Genomic DNA, 24,747 nt, shown 5'->3' with positions numbered 1-24,747 from the left:
TTTCAAAATATAATTGATTTCATCACGCTTAAAAACAAGTGAGATAGATTTAAAAAACTGAAAACCAGACTTAAAATATTTGGATATATCTTTTTAAATGGTTATGTTAAATTAAATGTGTAAATTCTGCTTCATTACATTGTTTCTGAGGGTACACATTTAATGAAGCAACTAATTTTAAGATTTGGATTATTTTAGTATGGGTTTTTATAACCGTCTGCTCCATCTTCTTTCATAGGTAATGGCACAGAGAGTTTATGGAGGCAATTGGGCTATCAAAGGTAAGTCTACACACATTATGGACCACAATAGCCTCATCCCAATGGCATAGTTCAAGAACCTCAATTAAACAATCATTGTGCAAAATTTGACCTCAAGTTGCAGAGTATGAGGTTTTGTACCCTTATTTTCTAAGGTCATTCAATGTATTGGGGTTAAAGAACTGTGCCCTGATAGATAAGGCCCGGCAAAAAACGCGATCTCGCATTTCACGCCGTGATTCTCGCTATTAACCAATTATCTCGCTTTTTAAAAAAGTTTCCAAGCAGTGCACTTACTATAAAAATGTTGCTTTATGCTATAAAAGTTCGCCAAATTCCATTAAAATGCAGTTCCAACTTCGCCAAAGTACAGAATTCAACAGCATTGCAAGCACAAGGTCGAGTGAAAAAGCCATCCTTTACTCAATAAAAACTGACATTTCATTTCAAATGAGTTCATGATATCATTATATTTATTGAATTACTGGAATATTTTGACTATAAAACATAATTCAAGGTCAAATTTTTGTCACTTTTTTCTTCGACACCGGCCGGTCGTCGGCAGGTTTGTTATTTACATCTAAACATTACAAGTTCTGAACAATAGAGGGCAGCAAATTTTTGGATTTTTTATATTTTTTATTTTTCGCATTTTCTGGCGTTTTGAAAGCTTCTAAGTTCTATGATTGTAGGTCCATAATTATGTCTCTTCAAGTCAGATTTTAGATCTTATTTCCGTAATCAATTCAAAGCAAAACTGATCTCTAAATATAATTAATCTTTTCCGTGAGCACCCCCCCTTCCCTTGTCTTTTGGTTATGTTATGTAATGTTGATTTATTTTGTTAATTTCATTTGATTTCAGGGAAAGGCTAACTTTCAGACCTTTTGGTCTCCCAGCCTTTTCCTCCATATGTACCGTGTTTTTATATATTTTTTTGTAATGTCTTTGATTTTTATGGAAATAAAATATGAATGAATTATAATGTAAGTTAACAAACCCTGAAGCTTGGTTGTAGCTGCAAGCATGCATATTTTGCCACAGGAAAATGGTCAGAATATTAATGTTGAATATTTGAATGTGATGAAGAGTGCAATGTATGACATGGTACTATCATACTAGTTCTTAGATGCACACAGCCTCACAGGAGCATATGCAGCATTTGCCCCAGTAGCGTGCATAGGTTTTAAAAAGTGGCGGCTGGCGGGCCAGCTGCTCTGCTCAAAAGTCTCGAGATATCGGTATTCCTATCATTTTCCCCAGACTAAATACATTTCCCTCAACTGACCAACTTTGCACATGCCCTCTCCCCTAATGAGTGAAAAGACAAGAATTCCACAGCCCATAAAAAGTTATCAAAAACCTGTATCTATCTCTAATCTTACGTAGATGTACAACAAAAACTAAAATGTTGTAATTTTGTGTTACAGATTAGACGACTTGGATGCAGCCGACGTCAGCAGACTTATAGTACCTGATGTCCTTGTGCTGGTTGTATCAATTGTCGTTTTTGCAATATCCAAAGTTCTCTTGAAGCCATCTGCAAATCCAGCCGAAGAAGAGAGCGTAGACACAGGAGAGGTATACCACAGGAGACAGATACATCAATCTGTGGTTGCCGAAGGCATACGCTCGTTCTGCGTCATGGTGTTGTGTGGTCTCGTTGCAGTCATCCTCCCCTCAGCAATTTCAGCTTTTTACTTTTTAACGTTTTTAGTCGTGGTGACCTGGTGGTCAACATATCATGTGTGGGGGTCAAAGTTCAACATTTGGGTGCTCTTATGGCTTTTGTACAGTGGTGCTCATTTGATATTATTGTACTTGTACCAGTTTCCATTCTTTCAAGAGGCGGTGCCACCAGAATTTACAACTGAAACAGATGAGAATTTTTTCCAGAGGTGAGAAAGTACTAATAACTTGTACCATATGACTGCACATTAGTATTGTGGAATGGTCATCAAAAGATATCAATAAGGCCTAAAAAAATATTGTTTGATTGGCGTAACATAAACAAAATTAGGGTAGGTCATTCGGCAATTTTTTAATTTTTTACATACACATTTTATGCTGTAAATTGATAGGGCCTAAAAAAAGCCTTGGAACTTTTTTTAAAATTTTTTTTTTTTTTGAAAAAAATAAGAAAAAAATTCTCGGGTTATGCAAATCAAACATTTTTTAGGCCTAACTGTTATGTTCTAGAAAAATTGTTTGCAAATGATAGAATGTGATTGGATTAAACTTCTTGATCTGGCTTTTATAATTTTTACAATTAATTGTCGCATTGTAACTTGCACTGAGGGCTTGTGTTATGTGACACAAGTTCACTAAACATGTATATTATGTCCAAATATCTTGTTCATAACATTTCTGTATATCATTATCTAGATTATTTGGATTAACAGCCATCGTTGATGAAACCATTTGCAATCCTTTGGATGATCCCAGGATATTAGATATCATCAAAGATCACCCATGGCCAGTCTATGTGAATCCAGTGCTTATCTTGGCTTTCTACCTCTATCTTGCAACACAGATCAGAGTATGGATGGATGGACCGGTAAGTTGAAATTATGTTTTTTCAAAAGGTTCATAATTTTGTTATATGAAAGTACACCTTTGGATGCTGAAGAAGTGGTAATTTTCGCTAGAGTTTAATTTTCACAAATTATAGGTTACTGCATATATTATAGGAGTATTTTGTGATCCTAGCATCCTCTTTTTATGACATTTTGTCAGTAGATATCCACAAAAAAAGCTTATTCCCAAAATTTCAGTGTATTCCGATTTTGCATTTGCGAGCTGTGCATGATTATATGTATTACACTGCTCCATAGACAATGTGTTGTAATTTCGATCTGGTGTACCAGAACGTAATTCAAATTTCACAATGTTTTGTACATAATAAACATAAGCCAGAGGTTTCCAGTGGTATAAAAATCTCAACTTTTTTTGAGAAAAGTGGGGGCATGATGCTGTGGATCATGAAATGGCCTTTTAAGCAACATGGGAATAAGAACTTTTTGTCACATAATAACCTCATTAGGCATTAAAGAGTTTCATTTGTAGGATTGTTTCAAGCAATTAATGATTTTTGGTAGACAAATCCAGTAAATAGTACTCACTTTCTGAGCTTTTCGATGACGGTTATGTCATCTTGATCTGTGATCAAGATGACATAACCGATCATCAAAAGCTCAGAAAGTGAGTACTATTTTACTGGATTTGTCTACCAAAAAATCATTAACTCATTAGGCATGAATTAAAAAAAATACCAATATGCATAAAGGTTCCCTTTTGTCAGAAATTGTAAAAAAATAATGTAGGCAAAAATAACCACTTGTACAGTAGTACATTGGGCTATTCAGTTGAAATCCACACTACCCCTGTGGAAGATTTTGGAAATATCTAACACAGAGGGAGTATGTTTTTCAGATGTAATTGGTCAGGGTTAATCATTTTGAAACTCATACTCCCCCTGTAAATGGCTTTACCTATATCTTACACAACTGGAATGAGTATTTCAAATGGAAGTTACCCAATTGTTTATTATATTCAAAACTCATACTCCCTCTGTGGAAGACTTTAGCTAAATCTTCCACAGGAGTTGTGCGGATTTTAAATGGAATAGCCCATAGTATGTCTCTAATCAAGTAATGTAGACCTGTAGCTGTAGCCAGGAGAGGTTTGAGGGGCTACTAAATTGAATTCCTTAAAATTGGTCAAGATTAATAATAGAAGAGGTAAGCAAATGGAAGGGGAGGGAGAAAGGGGACCTACTATCAAGAAAACATGCAAGGAAAGGAATCATTTATCAAAGGAGCTAACATCTCTTGTATTTATTCTAGTTTTCTTTGATGCTTGTTTTGAATGAGAGTTGCACGTGTAAATGCATGACATAAAACAAAAAGGTTACAAATTCAATACTAACAATTCAAGAATTGTATAGATCTTGAAGCAGTGTGAAGTGCTTAAAGTAAACTGCCTCTATATCCTCTGTTCTAAAAGCAAAATCATAATAATGTACCTATTTAACTATTAACTGTCATGCATATTCACTGGAGTTTAAGTCTTTTGTTTGTTTAACCATCGGGTCAGGGCGGACACATGCTTGGGCCCTGATGGGACCAGATTCTAACAAAATGCTCAAGATGCCAAGCTTTAAAACTTTAAAAGCATGCTGATCTATACGGAGAGAGAAAGTAAGGAACAAAATTTAAGAAGACCAAGGAAAATAAAGGCTACTCCAGCGGTAGCACTAGGTTTTCAAACAAGGGGTCAAAAATTTCAAATTTTGTGAAACTATGGCTCCAAAGCAATAGAAACAAGGGGTTCAAATGACCCTTTAGCAACCTCTAAATGGTAATTTTGTGGGCCAAAAGCTAAAAGAATCCGCCTATGACCCCATATGGCGCAAGTTAGCGCTACCCCTGGGCTAACTCTCAACAAATCAAGTGAATAATTCTGCTCTTAGCTCTTTTGAAGGGTTGTTATCACTTTTGTTGCCTAAAATAGGAAACCTTTGTCCACTTTACTCTTGGAAATCTATGGGCTATTCCAGTTGAAATCCATACACCCCCTATGGCAGACATGACCTTAATCTTCCACATTAGGGTCACACAGAGTCACACATTCATTTAACCCCATTTGAAAATCACACTCTCTGTGTGGAAGATTAAGGCCATGTCTTCCGTAGAGGGTGTATGGATTTCAACTGGTATAGCCCAAGACAGGATGTATTTCCTACAAATCTACAGTTATCTTTCATTCAGTTGTGGTAGACAGTTAATGACAACATTACTTTCGAAAAGTAGAACGTTTTAACAAAAGAAGCACGAAATTAGCCAGGAATGGTGATATTAACCAAAAATGACATATTTTTTCATATAGCCAGGATATTCAAGGTTATGGGACGATGTGTTTGTGGTACTGTATCTAGGTTCTTACTAGGTTCTTAATTTTTCTTATTTTGACAGTCATAGTGCAATTTCACTGCCAGATAATTGTATGATCCTTTTTGTTGTTGAGAATATGAGATGCTCATATTTTTTGTTCCAGCAGAGTGCATGCCATGATTCTGAACCCACTATTGGGGATGGAGGTCAAAGGTCACAGAAAGTAGGTTGTGCCCAGTTTCCTTTAAAGCATGTGCTTCATCACCAAAAATACTTATCACAGCAGATTAAAGTGCATATTTTGTTTACAAAATAGGCAAAGCAAAATTATTGCTCTATGATGTGGATATAGATTGAACTCTGAATTTCTTTATTGAACAGTAATTGGTATTCTCAGTTTCCAATGTCTACTGAAAATTTCAAATGTGGTTAAAAATATTGAGCAACAAGTTTTATTCAAATCAGATGGATCCAGAGAAGATATGTTACCCTTCCCAGAATCCTTCACAGGACACTCCTTTTTCTTACCACGAGCTCCCTGTAAAACATGTCTTTTTCATATTGAGAATCTGGCTAAACAGGGATTGTTAGTCAATGAAGTGCAAGATTATAATCCCAGGATTATAATGTGCTCTGCTCTGGAGGTTTTTTTTATCTATTACGGAAGACCCATGATGAACTGCACATCCTTCAGTCATAGTAAACTTGAAACTGAAAAAAAATGCATTTTGTTGAAGTGTGATATATCTTCTATGCAATGGATCCAAAGCTGCATTTTGAAGTGGAGATCACTTGAATTGAAAAAGAAAAAGAAAAAAAAGGAAACATTGAGTACCAAGCAATTTTAAAATTAAATGCTTGTGAATCTGCTATTGATCTGCTATGATGATTTTGTATATTATTCAGACCTATTTATCAATATATGGGAAAATATTCTTTCACAGCAGCAGCTTTGCATATTTATATATTAAGCACAACATATATATATACTGTACTAACATTGGAGCTGGCCGGGGACACAAGTGGCACAAAATGATATCACCCTAAGCCTACATTAAAATATGGACAGGACTTTGTTCTTGGCAAACTTCATTTATTAGATAATATTCAGAATTACAAAATAACCAGATTTCAGGTAATGCAGTGCATGTATATCATGCAACCTGTCAAGTTTTCATAAGGATGTGAGGATGATTTTATAGAAAAAAATGCTTTGTTTAAAATTGTTAAAAGGAAAATAATAAGTGGTATGCCCCTGTCTTGAAAGCTTGTGAAGATTTACTAGTAAAAACTAATGCAAAAAGCAGTAGTATTTTTTTTTTTTTTTTTTTTCAAAAAACCTTCAAATTTAGACAAAATAAGCTTTAGATTAGATGCTTGAAACATTCAAAAGTTGCATTCTCAAAAAAGACAATGATTTTTTTGACTAATTTAAAGTGTAAATCACATAATTCTTCCAAAAAGGCTTTTTAAAAACATATTTTACTGATATTTTTAATTCCTTTTTTTTTAAATGAAGGTGCAGCAGCTTCGAGAAATAAAATTTTTATTGACCTAATGAAAGCTTATACATTCCACTGAAAACAGAAGTTGCAACACATTAACGCAAAATGTTTGTAACATTGTTGTATGTTTACTTTCATATGAGCTGTATCAGCCGCAGTCAATTCCATTGTCAGCAAATAAAAATGTTTGATAACAGTATATGATTTTCTATTGATTCAACCAGGGTTTGGTATTTGAATCATATTGCCAAAGTTTATGGTTAAATTGCACAATATCTGTGCACTCAATTAACATAATATAGATCCTAACTGAAATTCATAAAATGCTGGAGACAATATTTTTAATGATATTGTTCAAATCTGGTCATGTGTATAGCTGCATGTGCTCATATACATAATTGTAAAGGTTTAATGGATAGCAGTTTATATATGCTTCAAAGGCAGACTAACCAAATGCTGGTATAACTTCATTGCATTTGTGCAATTTTTTAATAAATTTTGTTTCAACAAGAATTATTTGCATGGCTTACTTACAACAAGGAACTTAAAAAGTATATATTTTTTGTAATGTGTGTAATTTCACAGGTTGTAGGAACACTCCATGTGCAAATGTTATACAGTGTAAGTGATAACAAAAAGAACTGCCTACCAAAAATTATATCATGGCTTTGCTGTAACAAGAAATCATGCTTGGTCATTAACTTTGAAATTGAATTTTAAGTAAAACTGGCACAGAAGTTTTACCCTCAGGAAATTTGTAAAAGTGAAAATTATTGATGCATAAAACAGTGAGTTGAATTGAAGTGAAGGCCAATGCGATAGGAAAGCTGGTATTAACTGGTGTTGTACATATTGTTGTGGTTGCTGTCTTGGTGATTAGTTGGGTTATGGAAGGAAGAAGGGTGTTGATCTTGGGATAATTCTAATAATTTGGTGTGATTAACATCCTTATGACTATAAATGGTAGAATTTAACTTTTGCAGGTTTAAATTTTATATGGGCTCCCTATCCCTAAACTAGTGTCCCCTATGTTTAAGCGGAGGCTATGTGGCATCCAATTGTTTTGCATATTGAGAAAAAAGGACCAGAAGAATCGGAGGGAAACATAAATAAGGGCTTAACCTAAATATTAATTTAAGTATTTGTCTCAAAACTCCGAAATTTAGATGTTAAGTGCAGGATGCTGTTTTATTTTGCTTTATTTTATTTGTTTATTTTTAAATAATTTGGAATTTGACTATTAAAAGAGGCAGGTGTGAGTCAACCGGTTTGAACAAATGCTTGTTGTATTATATTGGAGGTGGAAAGAAGACAAGCTGCTTTTACTGATTTAAAAACACTCAGAAACAGAGTGCTGCCGTTTAGCAAACAGGCATTCATAATTTTCCCATTTTGGTGGGCATTGAATATATATAAAGAAGATAAAATCTAAAAAGGGAACTAAAAATTAATTTTGAGCTTTCCAGTTATATTGCATGATGATTTTATTAATGCAAGCAGGGGCTTGAAACAAAAAATTAAATTAATATGGCCTTTATTCGTTACTGGGAATTGGGATACATTTAGTGACAAGTTGCGTATGAAAGGAAGGGATTGATTTTATGCTAATAATTTATTACAACTAACATCCTGACAATAATGGGGAAATCTGTGACTAAAAAGTTTTTGTTGCAAAAGGTTTTGGTTGGATTAAATAATTATTACGATATATTGGTAATGGAAGGTGTCTTACAATGTAATACATTTGCGAGTTTGGTTTGGAAGGATGATTGAATGTGAAAATGGTGTTTCAATTTCTTTGTTTTGTTTGTTTAGTTTTGTTTTCATTTGGAAGTTTCGAAAGTTTTTGAGATTTTAATGAAATAATGTTGATTCAATTTGATTGCAATGCAATTGAAATAAAATTAATACTATTATTTATTTATTTATTTGTTTTTATTTATCTAATTGCATGAAGCTATTTTGACTTGTGAAAGTCAATACCGCTGGTTTTACTTTCAATAAACTTACACACACACCCCCACTCTACAACCATGACAACTGGTTCATTTTATGTAGTATTGGCCAGGTGTATGTCAGAGGCAAAGCTGAGCACAAAATGCACTTTGATTGCTTTATACGTTGCAATGAATTGCAAACCTGACAGCTTTAATAACATATGGTCATCAACCCAAGGTTTTATTTTGCTTACATATATCGTAGATCGTCAAAATATGTGTAGGTTTTCTGGTGGTTAAGCAACACTTAATGTGTAGGTTGTCTATTCATAGTAACTTTATTTAAGGGGGTACTACACCCCTCAATAAATTTGGTTTGTTAATTATGATCAGAAATAAGGTACCGCTAGGATGTACCGCGTTTCCTATCATATATACTGAACCGCTTGTCTTGAGTCACTGAAATTTCAGTGTAGTAATTGGATTCCTTGCCCCAATAATATACATAACTTTTTTTACCAGTGATAATTATTTTTTGAGAAAAATGCAAAAATAGTCACAAATTTACCACATGGGTACCCCTTAAGCATGATGATGCATCTGAATTTTGGTGGTATACAAAATATAGGTAAAAATGACACATATTATACATTCTTGAACCTTAAATACCTATATCACTTTATGCATGTATTTGAAAAGCAGTGAAGTGGAAAATTATTTATTATTATTGGGTGAGAGTTTTTAACCCGCAACTATGCACTTTTTGAACCATTTTTATTTTCACAATTGGAAAGATATTAAAAAAATGAAAATAAAATTTATGTAATAAATAACTGCACTCAGTTTGATATGTGCAGAAAAGGTAAAAGAGAAACCAAATTTGTCAGGAGATAATTTTGGTACATTTATGTAGTCTGCTGTGACAGGTAACAAAGCATTAAAATGTGAAACCAAATGTGCGCAAAAAAAAAAACATTGATAAATTAATTTTGATTATTAGTTTCCATAACAACAGACAAAGTATAACCCATGTGACTGAATAGACAAGCACCCACATAAGCATGGGTCAGACAAAAAGAAAAAATCCAGGGTATTTCAGAGATTTGAGGCATATAATTTATAAATAATGTAGGCACATTTTAACCTTGGTTTATTGTTTTCACAATCTTTTAAAATGTTATTACCAGTTAATGCATTATGAAATCATACTGTGTACAGAATCTTGATACAGGTATATAGTTTAGATAAGCTTAAAGGGGGGGGGGTAACTATAGACCACTTGACATTGTTTATCAATAAAGGCGAGGGACTGGTCTATTGATATGCTTGAATGAACCGCTACACTGTTCAATGGCTTTCTTGTACTATTTGAAATGTGGTGGGCGATTTAAAATGCACATGCCCTGAGCAAACTACGATGCGTACGCACACTGCAGGGCAAAGAACAATAGAAATGGCCATAATTTGTGTGTATACTAGGATATATTGTCTTCAAACTTGCATACAATATCAAATATTGTCCCCTTTATGCATCTAAGTGAGAAAGCAAGAACTTTTTCAGTGTAAATATGAATAATTAGCAAGCCAATATTAATGTTGGTATGCATGAATTGCATTCTGGTCCGGCATCCCACAACACTGTCATGACTGTGTGCCGTATATATAGCATATATTCCTGTTCGAGTACAACCCTGCCCATAGTACATTGAACACAAGATTTATTTTTCAGAAAAATAAAGCTCTGAAAATGGCTCATGTAATGGAATTAAAAACAGAATTTTGATTTTGATCGACGTCAGACTCATAGCTTGATCGCATCATATATTTTCATGGTTCTGATAATAATTGTGAAAATCGCCAAAATTTTAATCGTGTGGAAATTTCCTCTATACTATAGCGAGCCCAAGACAACAGTTATTACATGTATAATGATAGCGAGGAAACATAACAATAAGTCAAGGTCAAGGTTGTACCAGGGACCGTTGATTATTTCTGCAGATGTGACACAAACAGAGTTGTTGCACAAAATTTAATTATTGTGTAATTTATTTAACATTAATTTTGCTTGGTTCAACTAAAAATTTTGCTCAATTATGAGGCTAAAATAGGCTCAAGATCCAATCATAATGCGATCTAATTTGAATATTTTAATGTATGTTGAACACAACGAAAAAATTCAAAAATTGAACACTGCCTGTGGTCATTTATCAAAATCAGTTGTAGCGAGAAACAACGCATTTCCGCTGATCGCACATTCAGAAGTATGCTTCGTTGCATATGTAATTGCTGTATAAATGTGTAGTTAGTAGTAAAAGGTTGCATGGTCACAATTGTTGACATGATCAGTTTACGAAGCGTACGTGCACAAAGAGGGGGAAAGGGGACAAAACGAGTAGTCCGCATGTATTGTTAGAAAAATTGCCACATATGGTCAGCTGAAAAAACAACAGCAATGAATACAAATTGAATAATGAATTTATTTAAGGCTAGAGAGAAATGAAGGCTTAACATAAATATTTTGTGTCATGGAGGCTTTAGACAATGCCTTGACCCAAAACCGAAGGGACAGGTGGTAAGGGGGCAGTTGAATTACAAGATAGGTAGTATAACTCATTTAAAAAAGTGATCAAATTCATAGCTATGAGGTGGGGGTTTTTTTGGGAGGGGGGGGGTATTATTTCCCAGGATCAAGCAATGCATATGGGAACATTGATCAATAAGGATCTTTGAATAGAAACATAATATTTCATAAAGAGTATTTTGGCTGTGTACACAAAAATTAATTATTTTTATGGAGTTCAGTACTGTCATTCCAGTAGAATTCTACCAAAAATAATCAGTTGTTTTGATGTGACTATGGTCTAAAGCAGCCTAACAGTTGGTCACTTGTGTCTACAGATTGTCAGGAAGTACTTTGGCCTGTACATGTAAGTAGGGTAGCAAAATTGCAATCTTGCTACCAAAACGAGGTTCTCTCTGCAAATGCATGCGCAAAAAGTGCATCTTTGTTTTTCACACTTTACTAACAACATGCCAAACACATACATGTATGTTGGGTAAAGTAGAACCTCAATCTGAGTAGCCTTTGTCAAAGACTACTTGCGATAAAGGGTTTCAGAGAGTGCGGTTTCCAGTAGTTTCTCTCCTTATGGGAGATACAGGTACAAGGTCTGTTGCACAGACTACAGTTTGAGATAACTGCAGAGAGTGCATTGGATTTGATCATCAAGACTATCAAGCACCTGAATTTGGTACTGATACTTTAATATTGAATATTGTTATGTTTGGATTCACAGACAAAAGGATATGAATATTTAAAATACAAGACGCCGGTAAGTTCATTACTGTACCAAGTTCAAAGTTGTGCACTCATATCGTAAAACACCAAGAATTCTTTCATCCAGTTTGTTCACTGTATTGTGCAACTTTGTTTTGTATAGTGATGGGTTCATGATTTGGAAAGTGGTCATTGATGGAAGCTTTTAGGCTCTAACTGTGTTGGAAATGGCTGTTAGTAACTGTAGAAATTTTGAAGATTCCTTTTGGGTGGGGTGGGGAGGGGGAGATGGGGGGGGGTGGCTTTGACCTCCTGAGATCCTCACTGAATAAATAATACAATCCCAATCCAAATCTGAGCCCTGATGTTAATGGATCACAGTACCTCTTGTAATTTCTTGTTTTGACTAATCTTGTTACTAATCTCCACTCTTTCGAATCTTGCTGCTATCACACTCTTGATTTGGTAGCCCAATGAAGGTCCGTTCATACTATGCCACAATTGCTGTGCAGTACCGGTGCGGTGCCGATATATTGATTACTTTTTGTTGCTCATTTCCAAGTTAAACTGCAATGCAGTATTTTGAAGTAAGGTGCAGTGCGGCAACGCACCCCATCGCAAAGCAATTGTGGTGTACATGTAGTATGAATGGACCTTTTTATAGGCAAATTTGACTCGACTTGAAAATGACCACTGAAATTTGGCAACTTCTTATAGTGCATTTTGCTACAATAACATCAAATCATGAAGTTTTGATGAGGAATGTTGGAATTCAGAGGAAATAATACTATTTTAAACAACCAGATTTCTCTTAAAATGGCCTTTAAAATTTATTTCTGACTTGAACGTTATAATTGGGTGGCTTTGTGCAAATTTGTGTGACATTTCAAGTGTCGCCCCAAAATAATTTTGGCAACCCTGCTTATACTGCTCTTACTGAATATTCTAAGTTATGGAATCACTCAAACTAAAAACTGTTTCATCCAGCACTGTGTTTATCACCCATTATGTTTAACATTTGTTCATTCATTAATATTTGTGTTACATGTTTGACTAGACTAGGGCCTAAAAAGAAAGTTCATGATGTTCATCAGGATTTAAGCCCGATTCAGACTCCACATAGAACAAACTGTAATCTGAGTCGGGTTTTTAAGTTGGCAGTGAAAAATCTAATTCCATGGTGGAAATGTCATCGGTGACGCATCATGCTTGCGATATCGTGGCCGTACTTGCTTGTGATTGGCTGCTGGAAAATCAATGTCGGCAGAATGACAATAAAAGTAGATGCAGACCCCGCGATGAAATTGAAATTTTCATCACATGATGCTGCGATATTTTAAAGCATTGCAGCATTGCATCGCACAGCGATGTGGATTCTGAATCAAACTTTAAATGATAAATTTAACTTTTTTTTATTGCAAAAGGTTTAGGTTGGATAAGTATTGCTGTATATATATATTGGTGAGTAGGGGTGTGTTTACATTGATGAGTTAGGTTTGGAAGGATGAAGCAAGGTCAAATTTATGTTTCAGTTTCTTCGTTTTGTTTTTAGTTTAGAAGTTAATGATATCAAAGTATTAAAGTTAAACATTATTAATTGAAGTAATGTGCAATGCAATTTAAGTAAAACATTAATGCATATTTTTAAAATTTGATTAACATTTAATGAATTGTGATAGTGGAAGGCCCACTTTATAGTCAATACTGCTTAAAGTGGATATTTAACAAAAGCTAATAAGCTTCCAGTACAACTATATAGTTTATTTTCTGCATATGAGCCAGGTGTGTGCCACAGTATACATTACATTAGGCAAATCGCTGTGCACAAAATGCACTTGATCGTTTTATTGCAATGAATTTTCCTGCTGATATAACATATGGTCATCATCCCAGTGTTTAGTTTCCTATTTTGTGTAATATACACAGGTTTTCTGGTTTTTGGTAGTTTTTTTTTGTGGTATAGGCTATTCATTACACATCCAATGATACAGTGCATAGACCCCAGGGCATTGACCTATAATAGGCCTATGTTTTCTGGTGGTGTATTCATAAATTTGATGATACCTAGGCCTACATTTTGTACTGTTTTGGTGATATGCACAGATTTTGATTCCTGGTGGTATATTCATACACTTTTAATACTTAAAAATTATGCATAGCATTGGTATACTGGTGATATATTCATAATATGCATTCAGTTGAGCCGATATAGGTTTTCTGGTGGCGCATTCATATTGAAGAACTATGAAAAGCATGTGATATGATATACAATAGCAAGAGCAAGACCAAAGTATCATTATTGTGTGGATACTAAAGTCAAGGTCACACATTATTTCTGCATTATGTGACACTCTTATAATGCAAATTGAGTCATTTGTCACACAAAATTTAATTATTGTTTATTACCGTATTTATTTTAACATTAATTTTTGGTTCAATTCCCGCCCACAACCCAATCACTGCGTAGATTATTATCAATTTTCAGTGATATTTTTATGCCTGAGGGGCAGATGGTAAGGGGCACTTGAATTGCTAGATGGTAGTAGACGTCAAGCGTCAACTACAAAACAATGAGATGAAATCACAAATGGGTGATTTTTCACTCCCTTGTTTGTGTGTGGTTGTGTAGACCCCTATAGGATGGCGATCTATTGAGTTTACAATGTCTATCATAATGAAACTGTTGCCTACAGTTAGTCACTTTTTTACAGATCAATATAATTAGTAATCAACTGCAGTGGTGTAAGTACTTTGACCTACATATACCTAGGGATTGGAAACTCCTAAATGGGTTATTCCAGTTGAAATCCACACTACCCCTGTGGAAGATTTTGGAAATATCTTCCACAAGGGGGAGTATGTTTTCAAATGTAATTGCTCAGGGTTAATCATTTTGAAACTCACACTCCCCTTTGTCAATTGCTTGTATTGTATGGCCTTACCTATGTTTTCCACAACTGGTGTTAGTATTTCAAATGGAGGTTACCCAATTGGTCTATTCTATTTGAAACTCATACTCCCTCTGTGGAAGATTTTAACTAAATCTTCCACAGAGGGAGTGTTGATTTTAAATGGAATAGCCCAATGTGGTATTGACACTTTAATAATAAACAATGTTATGTTTGGATTCACAGAGATTTGAATATTTAAATCACAAGGAATCGGTAAGTTTAATACTACCAAGAAAGAAATCACACGCTCATGATCATCAGACATTTAAGAACTCTTTCATCCATCTTGTTCAGCATTTTCCATTATTGTGCGACTTTGGCAGCACTTGGTTAATCTGTGATTTGGACAGTGGTCATGAATAGGGGCTTAAACTAGGCTGTAACTGCATAGGAAATGGCCTCTAAAATTGGTTTCTGACTTGTAGGTTATATTTTGGGAGGATTTGTGTAAATTTGTGTGACATTCCAAGTGTCACGCCCATGAAATGGTCTGAAAATTGTTGGCAGCCCTGCCCATATTCTTTATTATTGGGTTACAGCTATTATTCTAAACAGTTACAGAATCACTCAAACTAAAAAAGTTCTGTTTCATTCAGTTATTGCCAGTGGGGCATGAGGGGGCAAATGGCCCCAGTCAGAACTCTTGCCCCCCTGTTTCCCCCAGTAAAAACCCAAAATTAAGAAAATTTCACCTTTTGCAGTAATTTTATGCAATTTTGCCCCTCCCGAAATTCACTTTGCCCCTTAATGCCCCCCCAGAAAAAAATTCCTGGCGCCGCCACTGATTATTGCACAGTGTTTTTCTACTACATTGTACATATAACATTTGTTTATATCATTCATGCATGCTCAAGTCGCATGTTTGACTAGCCTAGGGCTTAAAGAAAGATCATCATGCAAGTTCAGGACTTCATCAGAATCTAAAAGCTAAATTAAAAACATTTTGTAGTACTCAATTCAGATTAGTCAACTGCTTCATACCCCAGCTGTTACAAAATGGAAGCCAATTCCACAAACACATGTTGAAGTAATTATCCACATTGTAAAACATAGTCAAACAGAGCTGGAGAGTAGAGAACATTACCATTATCATGATTATCATTACGATTTTAAAGTACTATACATTTTATATTTTGTTCACACTGAAATAAAATGAGGTTGTTATATTATCAATGAATACAAAGTATAAAATAAAGGATATGATGCTTTCCCAATGAAGGGGGAAGCAAGGCATATTTCAAGGGTATATTGTTAAAAATGAGCAAAAAAGGCTTAAAAATCTTATGGCAGCCAGCATCCCACAGGGGGCAAGAGATGGGAAGACAATAATAGCCCACTGGGGAGGGGGTAGATTTCCCCTAGTCCCACTGCTACACCAGTGTGCCTTCCCAAGGAATAACTACCAATAAGTATCAACAATGCAACATTTGCCGTACTGCATCCATTAGCACCTATCCGGCTTGAAATGGTGGAGTCAAAAAGTGGCTGAAAAGAACAAAAAATGGGCCATTTTGCCAAAAGGTAGGGGCACAACCTCCTGCCCCGGATTGACGCCCATGACTGCATCTGGTGTAGAGAAGAACCTAACCTGACTCTGCAGTAAATATCACTGCACCATATTGGTGATTAAAAAGTAGCGGGTTATTATACGGAATGATGCTAAGTGGTAATGGCACGGCGAGACAGTAGACTTAATTCACAAAGGTGTTAGGTGTGTAATTGGGGGTTTAGTTGGGGGATGTGCAACATTACGTGCTTCAGTTTCAATTTCCTTGCACAGTTTAGAATATTATGCAGCCTTTATATCCATTGTTTTTAAATGAGAGGATTGTAGATTTATTATTAGAAACGTTGCTCATAATTTTGATAAGATTTGTTATGTTTTAAAAATAGAAAATTGAAATCCTTAAGGTGGCCGAAGTGGGGAGGGCTGTTCAAAATTATTTTGGAAATTGACATTGATTCTACTTACAATTTGTTTTTTTAATCTCATTTCTGGTTTTGCTATTCATAATACCAAAGTACTGAAAATGTGATAATTGAAAATTTGTAACCAACAAAACATTTGCGTATCGCCGGATGAGTGCAATGTATTTGTATCAACCATTTTGGTCATTTTTCAGGAGATGGTTTTTCAATTTGTTTACTTATTTATTGGTTGGTTTGTTTGTTTGTTTTTACTTTTTAATTGTTTAATTAAAATTAATCAATTGCTTCTAAGACTTTTAAGTAATTCTAAGTAATTTTAAAAATCCATTAATTGCTCAATTTTGCCAAAAATGGTGCAAACAATGATATTGCACTCAGCCTTTGCTATATTTTTAATACATCATAGATACAACCCCAGGATCTGTGATACAACTGACTAATTATAGTGCTCAGGAATGGGTTGAAAATTAATTTTACCCCAACCAACCTAGAGTCTGTCTGCCTGTCACTCTTTTAATTTTTTTTAACTTGTGCATTCCATGAACAGGCCCCAAGTAAAAAAATTGCGATTGAAAAAAAAAAGCAACATAATTTAGCAAAAATTAATTAACTATAAATATGAATTGTGCTAAATGAATAAATGTAATGTTTCATTTCTAGTGTCCTTGAAATATTCATATGATAGGGGTTGACAGCACTAACAGCAAGGAATGATCAGTGCTTGTTTCCCATTGCATTTAAGGGATCTAAAATGAGCGTTTATTAGCGTTTCGACAGTATTTTTTTGTGGGACATGAGAGCACCTCAGACCTATCGAATTGCATTCTGAATACTGAAGCATGTCTTTCTGATATCAAATAATTTTCATTTTTGAAAATCACAATATAATACAAATTTTATGACAAATTATAAAAATTTGATATTTTTCAAATTTTTGATATATAACAGTCCTCGGTAAATTATATAAATCTAATGACATATTCTTAAAGTGTATGTTGCAGGGAGGAAAAAGCCGACGGTCAATTGAAAATTTTGACCTTTCATATTGAAGATATCGATTTTTTCCCAAAAGACCTAATTTTTTTGGTGTTTTGGGAAAAAATCCATATCTTCAATAGGAAAGGTCAAAATTTTCAATTGATCGTCGGGTTTTCATCCCACCTACATACACTTTAAGTATAAATCATCAGATTTATAAAGTTTACTTCAAGTACTGTTAAATATCAAAAATATCAATTTTTAATGATTTGCCATAAAATGTGTATTAAATTGCGAATTTCAAAAAATCAAAATTATTTGATATCAGAATGACATTCTTCGTATTCAGAATGCAATTCGATATGTCTGATGTGCTCTAATGTCCCAAAATAAATACTGTCCAAACGCTCATACCCCAGCCCTTAAGTCATCTTGAATCATCCTCATAATAGTACAATACCCATCTGTCCAAACATTCAGGTGGTGTCATATGACTTCATTAGTACTACTTGAGAGTCATTAGAAAGATGAGCATTTATTGGTGTCGGTTTTCAAGCTCGCTGTAAATCACCATCTAGGGTTTATGGTATTCAAGGTCGTATTTCCGAGCAAAGGGTTGACGGGTAATACAAGGTGATGTGAGGTAATGGTAATACTCAGTAACAATCCCAGTAGAAACTGAAGAGCGATGCCGGGGTACCTCACCGTCAACCACCTTTTGAAGTTGGCGATACACATGGCGTAGCCAGTGGGGGGGCGGTGCCCCCTGCTCGTCATGGCCGTCGGTTCATGTAAGGCCGTCGGTAGACGGAAGGCATTGGTGAAGAAAAAAAAAAATGGGTTAACAATAGACTATTTTTTACCCAGGGTGACAGAAAAAAATAGGAGATTTATAGAAAAATTGTGAATGAAATTTAATTTTACCGCCTATAATCCTTCTTTTTTTTTTTTTTCTTTTTTTTTTTGCTCTTCACTTTTTCAAACCATGCAAAAAATATTTGGGTCAACAAATCACAACTTCCGTCAGTAAAAAATATTTCCTTCGGTACATTTACAAGTTGTGCCCCCTCGGTTTCAAAATCCTGGCTACGCCACTGATACACAGTCACATTCCTAGATATGCGGTCATGTTGCTCCCTGTAGAAACAGTATTTTGCACATTATTTTTTGTGGGAGCTGAGAGTACATCAGACGTACCAAATTGCATTCTGAATATGAGGAATGACTTTCTATTGTATTGTCACAAACCACAAATATTCACATAAATTGCATGTAAGAATTACACATAAAATTGATTAAATCCATGTAACTGTGTAAATAATAATAATGATAATGGAGCGTATTTATACCGCGCAAAAATCATCAAAAAGATCTCAGGGCGCGAAAACAAAAAAGAACCAAAGGACACACAGTGAAACACAGTGAAACACAGTGAAACACAAAAAACCTTAGGAATCAGGGAAAGCATGTTGGAAAAAATGAGTTTTTAGACTACATTTGAATTGACCAAGAGAAGTGATATTGCGGATGTTGTTGGGAAGGGAATTCCAAGCTACAGGGGCAGCATAACGAAAAGGAACGCATACCGCAGATGATAAATTAACACGCGGGTCCTGAGTAGCTTTTCAGAAGATGAACGGAGGGAGCGTTGAGGAACTCGTGTTTTTATCCAGAGTTCGTCCTTCAAATTGTCGATATAGTCCCTAACTACTAAACAAGTCGTGCAGCGCTTACTGTTTGGTAGCACCTTAAAATGAAATCAGAACATACCATGATCATGTTCACTGTAACATTCTAGACACTACATGTAGACAACATGTTAGCTAAACAATACATAATGTAGGTATGGTCATATCAGGCAAGAAATAGATATATCTGTCTTCCATGGTCTTGTTGTGTTCATCACTGCTTCTGATACTATAATGCAACCACATTGTGTTCTCATCATGTCATTTTTCTTTTTTTGCAGAACACTTGGAAAGCAAAATGTGTTGGATGCTATCATGTTCATATTTTAGGGGCTCCCAAAATTGCTTTGAATGCACTTTGCAGCATTGTTTAAAACAAACTTTGTATCACTTTTAGGGGCTCCCAAAATTGCTTTGAATGCACTTTGCAGCATTGTTTAGTGGATCCCTACATTGCTTTCGCACTTTACAACATTGCTTTAAACACACTTTATAGCAGGGGGTCCCAGCATTGCTTTGAACACACTTTACAACATTGCTTTAAGGATACGAGACATGATTTACCGACAAGTGACTCATTTCGAATGCGATCATGAATTTTGAAGAAAAAAAAAGTTTCCACAGGCTTCGTTGGACTCGAACCAGCGATTCTAAACTTCCTTCGATTACGCGTCTAGCGCTTTACCACTCGCCACCGTGGCAGTTGAGCGGATGAGTGTAATGATAAAAGATAAATCTCATAATGCCATCTTTAGCCTTTTGTTTACTAAAAAAGACGCGTTTTGTAAAGATAGATTAGCCGTTTTATGCATAAATAGCACGAACGTTTGGGAAAGGTTTCAAACAAATAATAAAGACACTGATGTGATGATGAAATTGCGTAAGTCGGGAATTATCTGCGTCGCAATGTTTTGTTTTGGTTTTAGGAATTTGACCTTAAAATTTACGACTTCATGACATTATCATTCGAAATCAACAAAAGATATTTCAACACTATATGTCCTCATTCTTTCTCTAGAATGTTTTTTACATGTATGTGAAATAGCTTCAACAATGGTTCGCTGCATAATGGTAAAAAATAGCCTTGACCTAAAAGGTCATGGCGAGAGGTACCATATTTACGGATTCAGGCTAAATTTAAAATTGATATAAAACGTTTGTTTATTGATCGATTACAAAAATTAATTTTTGTCGTATAAAGAAATTGTATCTGGCGTGAATTACACTATAGTTTTTATTCCTAGGGCTCTTTGACTTCTTCAAATAATTTTTTTAATGATAGAGTGAATCCCCTGGCCCTCTATAATTACGCACAAAAGATCGACCCCCCTTAAACACACTTTATAGCAGGGGGTCCCAGCATTGCTTTGAACACACTTTACAACATTGCTTTAAACACACTTTATAGCAGGGGCTCCCAGCATTGCTTTGAACACACTTTACAACATTGCTTTAAACACACTTTATAGCAGGGGTCCCAGCATTGCTTTGAACACACTTTATTGCTTTAAACACACTTTATAGCACGGGATCTCAACATTGCTTTAAACACACTTTATAGCAGGGGCTACCAACATTGTTTTGAACACACTTTGCCACATTGCTTAAAAACACACTTTATAGCAGGGGATCTCAACATTGCTTTAAACACACTTTATAGCAGAGGACCCCATCATTGCTGTGAATGCATTTAGGTGTGTTTAAAGCAACATAATTGCTTTAAACACACCTTATAGCAGGGGCTACCAGCATTGCCTTGAAGGCACTTTTAATACAACATTGCTTTAAACACACTTTATAGCAGGGGATCCCATCATTGCTTTGAACACACTTTACCACATTGCTTTAAACATAAACACACTTTATAGCAGGGGATTCCAACATTGTTTTGAACATGTATGTTGACGCCCACAAAGCTGCACATGTACTTGTCTCGTTCCCAGCCGGTTTGTGTTCCTACGTCACTAAACAGACGTACTATGAGGTTGTCGCCAGACGATTTGTCTTATGATGAAGGGGCGCAAATCAACTGGGGCCGAGACTACACATGTACCAAGTGTTCCACAATCCAAGTTTTTTTACTTGTCCAAAGCCAGTCTTCCTTTTGTGTTCACATGTCACAGCAAATTCAGAAATAAAGCAATCAATTCATCCACCCTTGTATTGTGTAATAATTGTCTGTGATTTCTGTCTATACAGTGATTCATACTATATATTACTAATCAATCATATTGATAATTAGTACCACTTCATTAGGGCATTTGTGATATCCTCATCTAGATAGATTCAAAGTACATTGTCAATAGTTGTTCTATTAAACTCCTATGTTAATTCAAGTGAAATAACCCTTGTCTGTGTAATTCACATAACAGATGGATTATGTGGTTTGTAATTCTGTTATTAAGTAGCATTAACATCATGTCAACTATCTTTAAGCACCATTGCCTTTAATTTAATGAAGGGAATAGTCCATAAATGAAGCAGTAAGTTTTATAAGATTTACAGCTTGGCTGTCGTATTTCATACCGTAAAACGTTCGCCTAATGGCGCACCTTGGCTCCTTTGCTTTGGGGTAAATTTCATGTACAAAAAGAGAGCTCCCTCCTCTAAAACTCCCAGCAAGAATTAAGGGTATACGTGCCCTTATTTGCTGGTGGGATTTTTTTTTTATGGGAGGACACTTTTAGTTTGTGCCTAAAATTCCAGTTATATCAAGGGAGCCCATAGCGTCATTAGGCAAACGTTTACGGTATATTAATGAGGATTAATAGTGATTCTGCCTGGGATTCAAGTCCAGAACCTATTCAGGTTAGGGGTAGGGTTGGAAAGAAGTAGGATTGAGTGACCTATTTATCATAGGTTGGAAAGAGGTAGGTTTGCGCAACATCTTATATATCATATTTTCAGTAATGCCCTGTGGCTAAATGGTAAATAGTGATAAGGTCTTGTAAACCGGAGGTCCTGGGTTCGATTTCCATGCGGGGCTAGCTGCGGGAGCACTTTTGGTTTATTCTTTGTGTAAAACTGTGCAGTATTTAGTGTATAGTTTACAATGTGGATCTTTTGTGAATCAGTTTGCATTAAGGTTACACCACACTTTTCCTCCTTTAATATTTGTTGCAACAGCGAAGGAGTTGAAATTGTATGAAATTTTCAAATTGACCTTTTTTTTTCAACAGTAATTTGTTTTGACAGGTGTGGCATAAATGTAAATAAATTTTACACTAATTATTCTATTTAACTCCTACATGTAAATGTTGCAAATTCAAAAGAATTAACCCTTGTCTGTGTAATTCATATAACAGATGATTGCCTAGTTAATGCTTTTAATTCCGTTATTAAGTAGCATTAAACATCATGTCAACTACTTTAAAGCGCCATTGCCTTTAATCAACTGAACAGTTCATATAAAGTGAAGCAGTAAGTTGTTTTGACAGGTATTGCGTAAATGTAAATAACTTTAACAGAAATGAAACCGACATTAATCAGAGTTTTTGGAATATGATAAGAGGTTGAGTGATGGTTTCCAGGCCTAGATATTTTGGTGAGAATCCATTCTTGCAGATGCAGATATTCTCTATATATGATATGCATTAATGTAAAGAGATCTGTGTTATGTTTTTTAGCCTACACACCTTGAGTAAATGTGAGAAATTCTAAAGATTCCTGTAAATTGATGTTGCCAGGATCAAAATTGATCCTCACACAGTGAATCGAAGATACAACCATGGTGTTCATCCTGTTTTTCAACACAACTGAATTTCTTCAGAATGTTAGAAAACTTTTGTGTTTTTATTAAGTTTGGTGCCCCTGAGTATTGATCTCATTTAACAGGAAGATAGAGGAGGAAGGAAGATGAAAATTGTGGGGAGTTTTAACACCGCTGCATATTTTGAAAATCAGTCCATTCCAACACAAAGTGTAAGAATGTTATTATGTTTTCTATTGACTATTATTCATGCAAAATGTTGTGCCTCTGAGTTGTGATCTCATTTGGCAGGAAAAGAGAGTGAGGGAAGGGGAAGAAAATTGGGAATTTCAACACCACTGCATATCTTGAAAGTCAGACCATACAAAAACTAAGAGCAAGAATTGTGTTATGTTTTCTATTATTCATGCAAAATATTTTAATATAAGCCGCTATTTTTTGTTCGCATTTGACAGGAAAAGAGAGAAATAGAGGAGGGAGGGAAGAACAAGGAAAGAGAGAATGTATGGGTGGAAAGGAAATGGTGTATTCAATTACCAGAAATACTCTTAGGGTTAAAACATATGGATAAACTTAAAAATAGTGGAAAAGTAGAAAATCTTAAAGTCATTAAAAAGTTTAAATCCGGCATAATATACATGTGATCTAAAGGTACACAGAACTGAAGCACTATTTTTTTTTTTTTTTAAATCAAAATGCACACACAAAATATGTATAGTTTGATGAAAAAGGCAAGTGAATTTAATCATTTTATTATGAATAATGAATGAATTTGATAGTTTTTAATGTTAAATAACCCTGACATTTTAGTAGCTTCGTCATGTTTCATAAATTTCTCCTGCGATTGCAACTAGTTAACACACTAACGCTCACCGCTCACCAGCTTCAATATTAAATTAAACGTGTTTGGGCAATCATCTCAATCATGCATTTCGTTATCCATCATGGCTTATGATTTACGAGCAAGCTCAATTTATAAAATGTTCCTGATATTGTAATTGAATGTGATATTGCATTGGTTTTTTGTATACAACTTCTATTAGGAGGTTGTCTATAGTGATTTATGGTGACACAAGGGTTTTGGTGCTTAATAATACAATAATTTTTGCTGCATTAAAGTGGGTTCACTGATATTGTGTTAAGTGACATGTAGTGATTTTACTTTGTGCCTGTAGGCAGTTGTCACTTTGTAATTTTGTGTCTTGGCTATATTGAATGTTAACACAATTACGAAGGTATATTTCGACTACTCATTGCCAGAAGTGGGTAAAGTGCAGTAGCTGCTATGTGTAGCTGCCATGTTTTAGATGAGTACAATATACTTTGTGTAAATTGCCAAATATCACAGGGCAGCTATTTGCACTTACCCACGTCTGGCACTATAAGCAGTCACTCCTGCAGTCGACTTGTCCGCCTACCCAAGTTTAAAGTGTACATGTTTGCGACCACTTACTTTAAACAAAATATTTGGGTAAAACCATTATTTTTGATAATCTATGGTAAAACACTGCGAAAAAATGTCTTGCAATAACACATTGAAAACATTTCAAAAACGTTTTTGTAGTGTTTTTTTTTCATACATTTTGGTTTTTTTTCATACATTTTAAAAATGTTTTTATGA

At 34.9% G+C, this 24,747-nt stretch overlaps 1 protein-coding gene across 1 annotated transcript in view; it reads left to right on the top strand.

The window, feature by feature from the left end:
• LOC140172560 (piezo-type mechanosensitive ion channel component 2-like) overlaps positions 1-24,747 on the top strand; it is an 82,097-nt gene that overhangs the window by 25,751 nt on the left and 31,599 nt on the right. The window contains exons 4-7 of the mRNA XM_072195704.1: positions 239-281; positions 1,691-2,158; positions 2,646-2,817; positions 11,891-11,926. Of these exons, the coding sequence (XP_072051805.1) occupies positions 239-281; positions 1,691-2,158; positions 2,646-2,817; positions 11,891-11,926 (719 nt within the window). The remainder of the gene's footprint in view (positions 1-238; positions 282-1,690; positions 2,159-2,645; positions 2,818-11,890; positions 11,927-24,747) is intronic.

The sequence above is a fragment of the Amphiura filiformis genome, chromosome 16, assembly GCF_039555335.1.
Source record: "Amphiura filiformis chromosome 16, Afil_fr2py, whole genome shotgun sequence".
Lineage (NCBI taxonomy): Eukaryota > Metazoa > Echinodermata > Ophiuroidea > Amphilepidida > Amphiuridae > Amphiura > Amphiura filiformis.
This window is presented reverse-complemented; position numbering and strand designations above follow the sequence as displayed.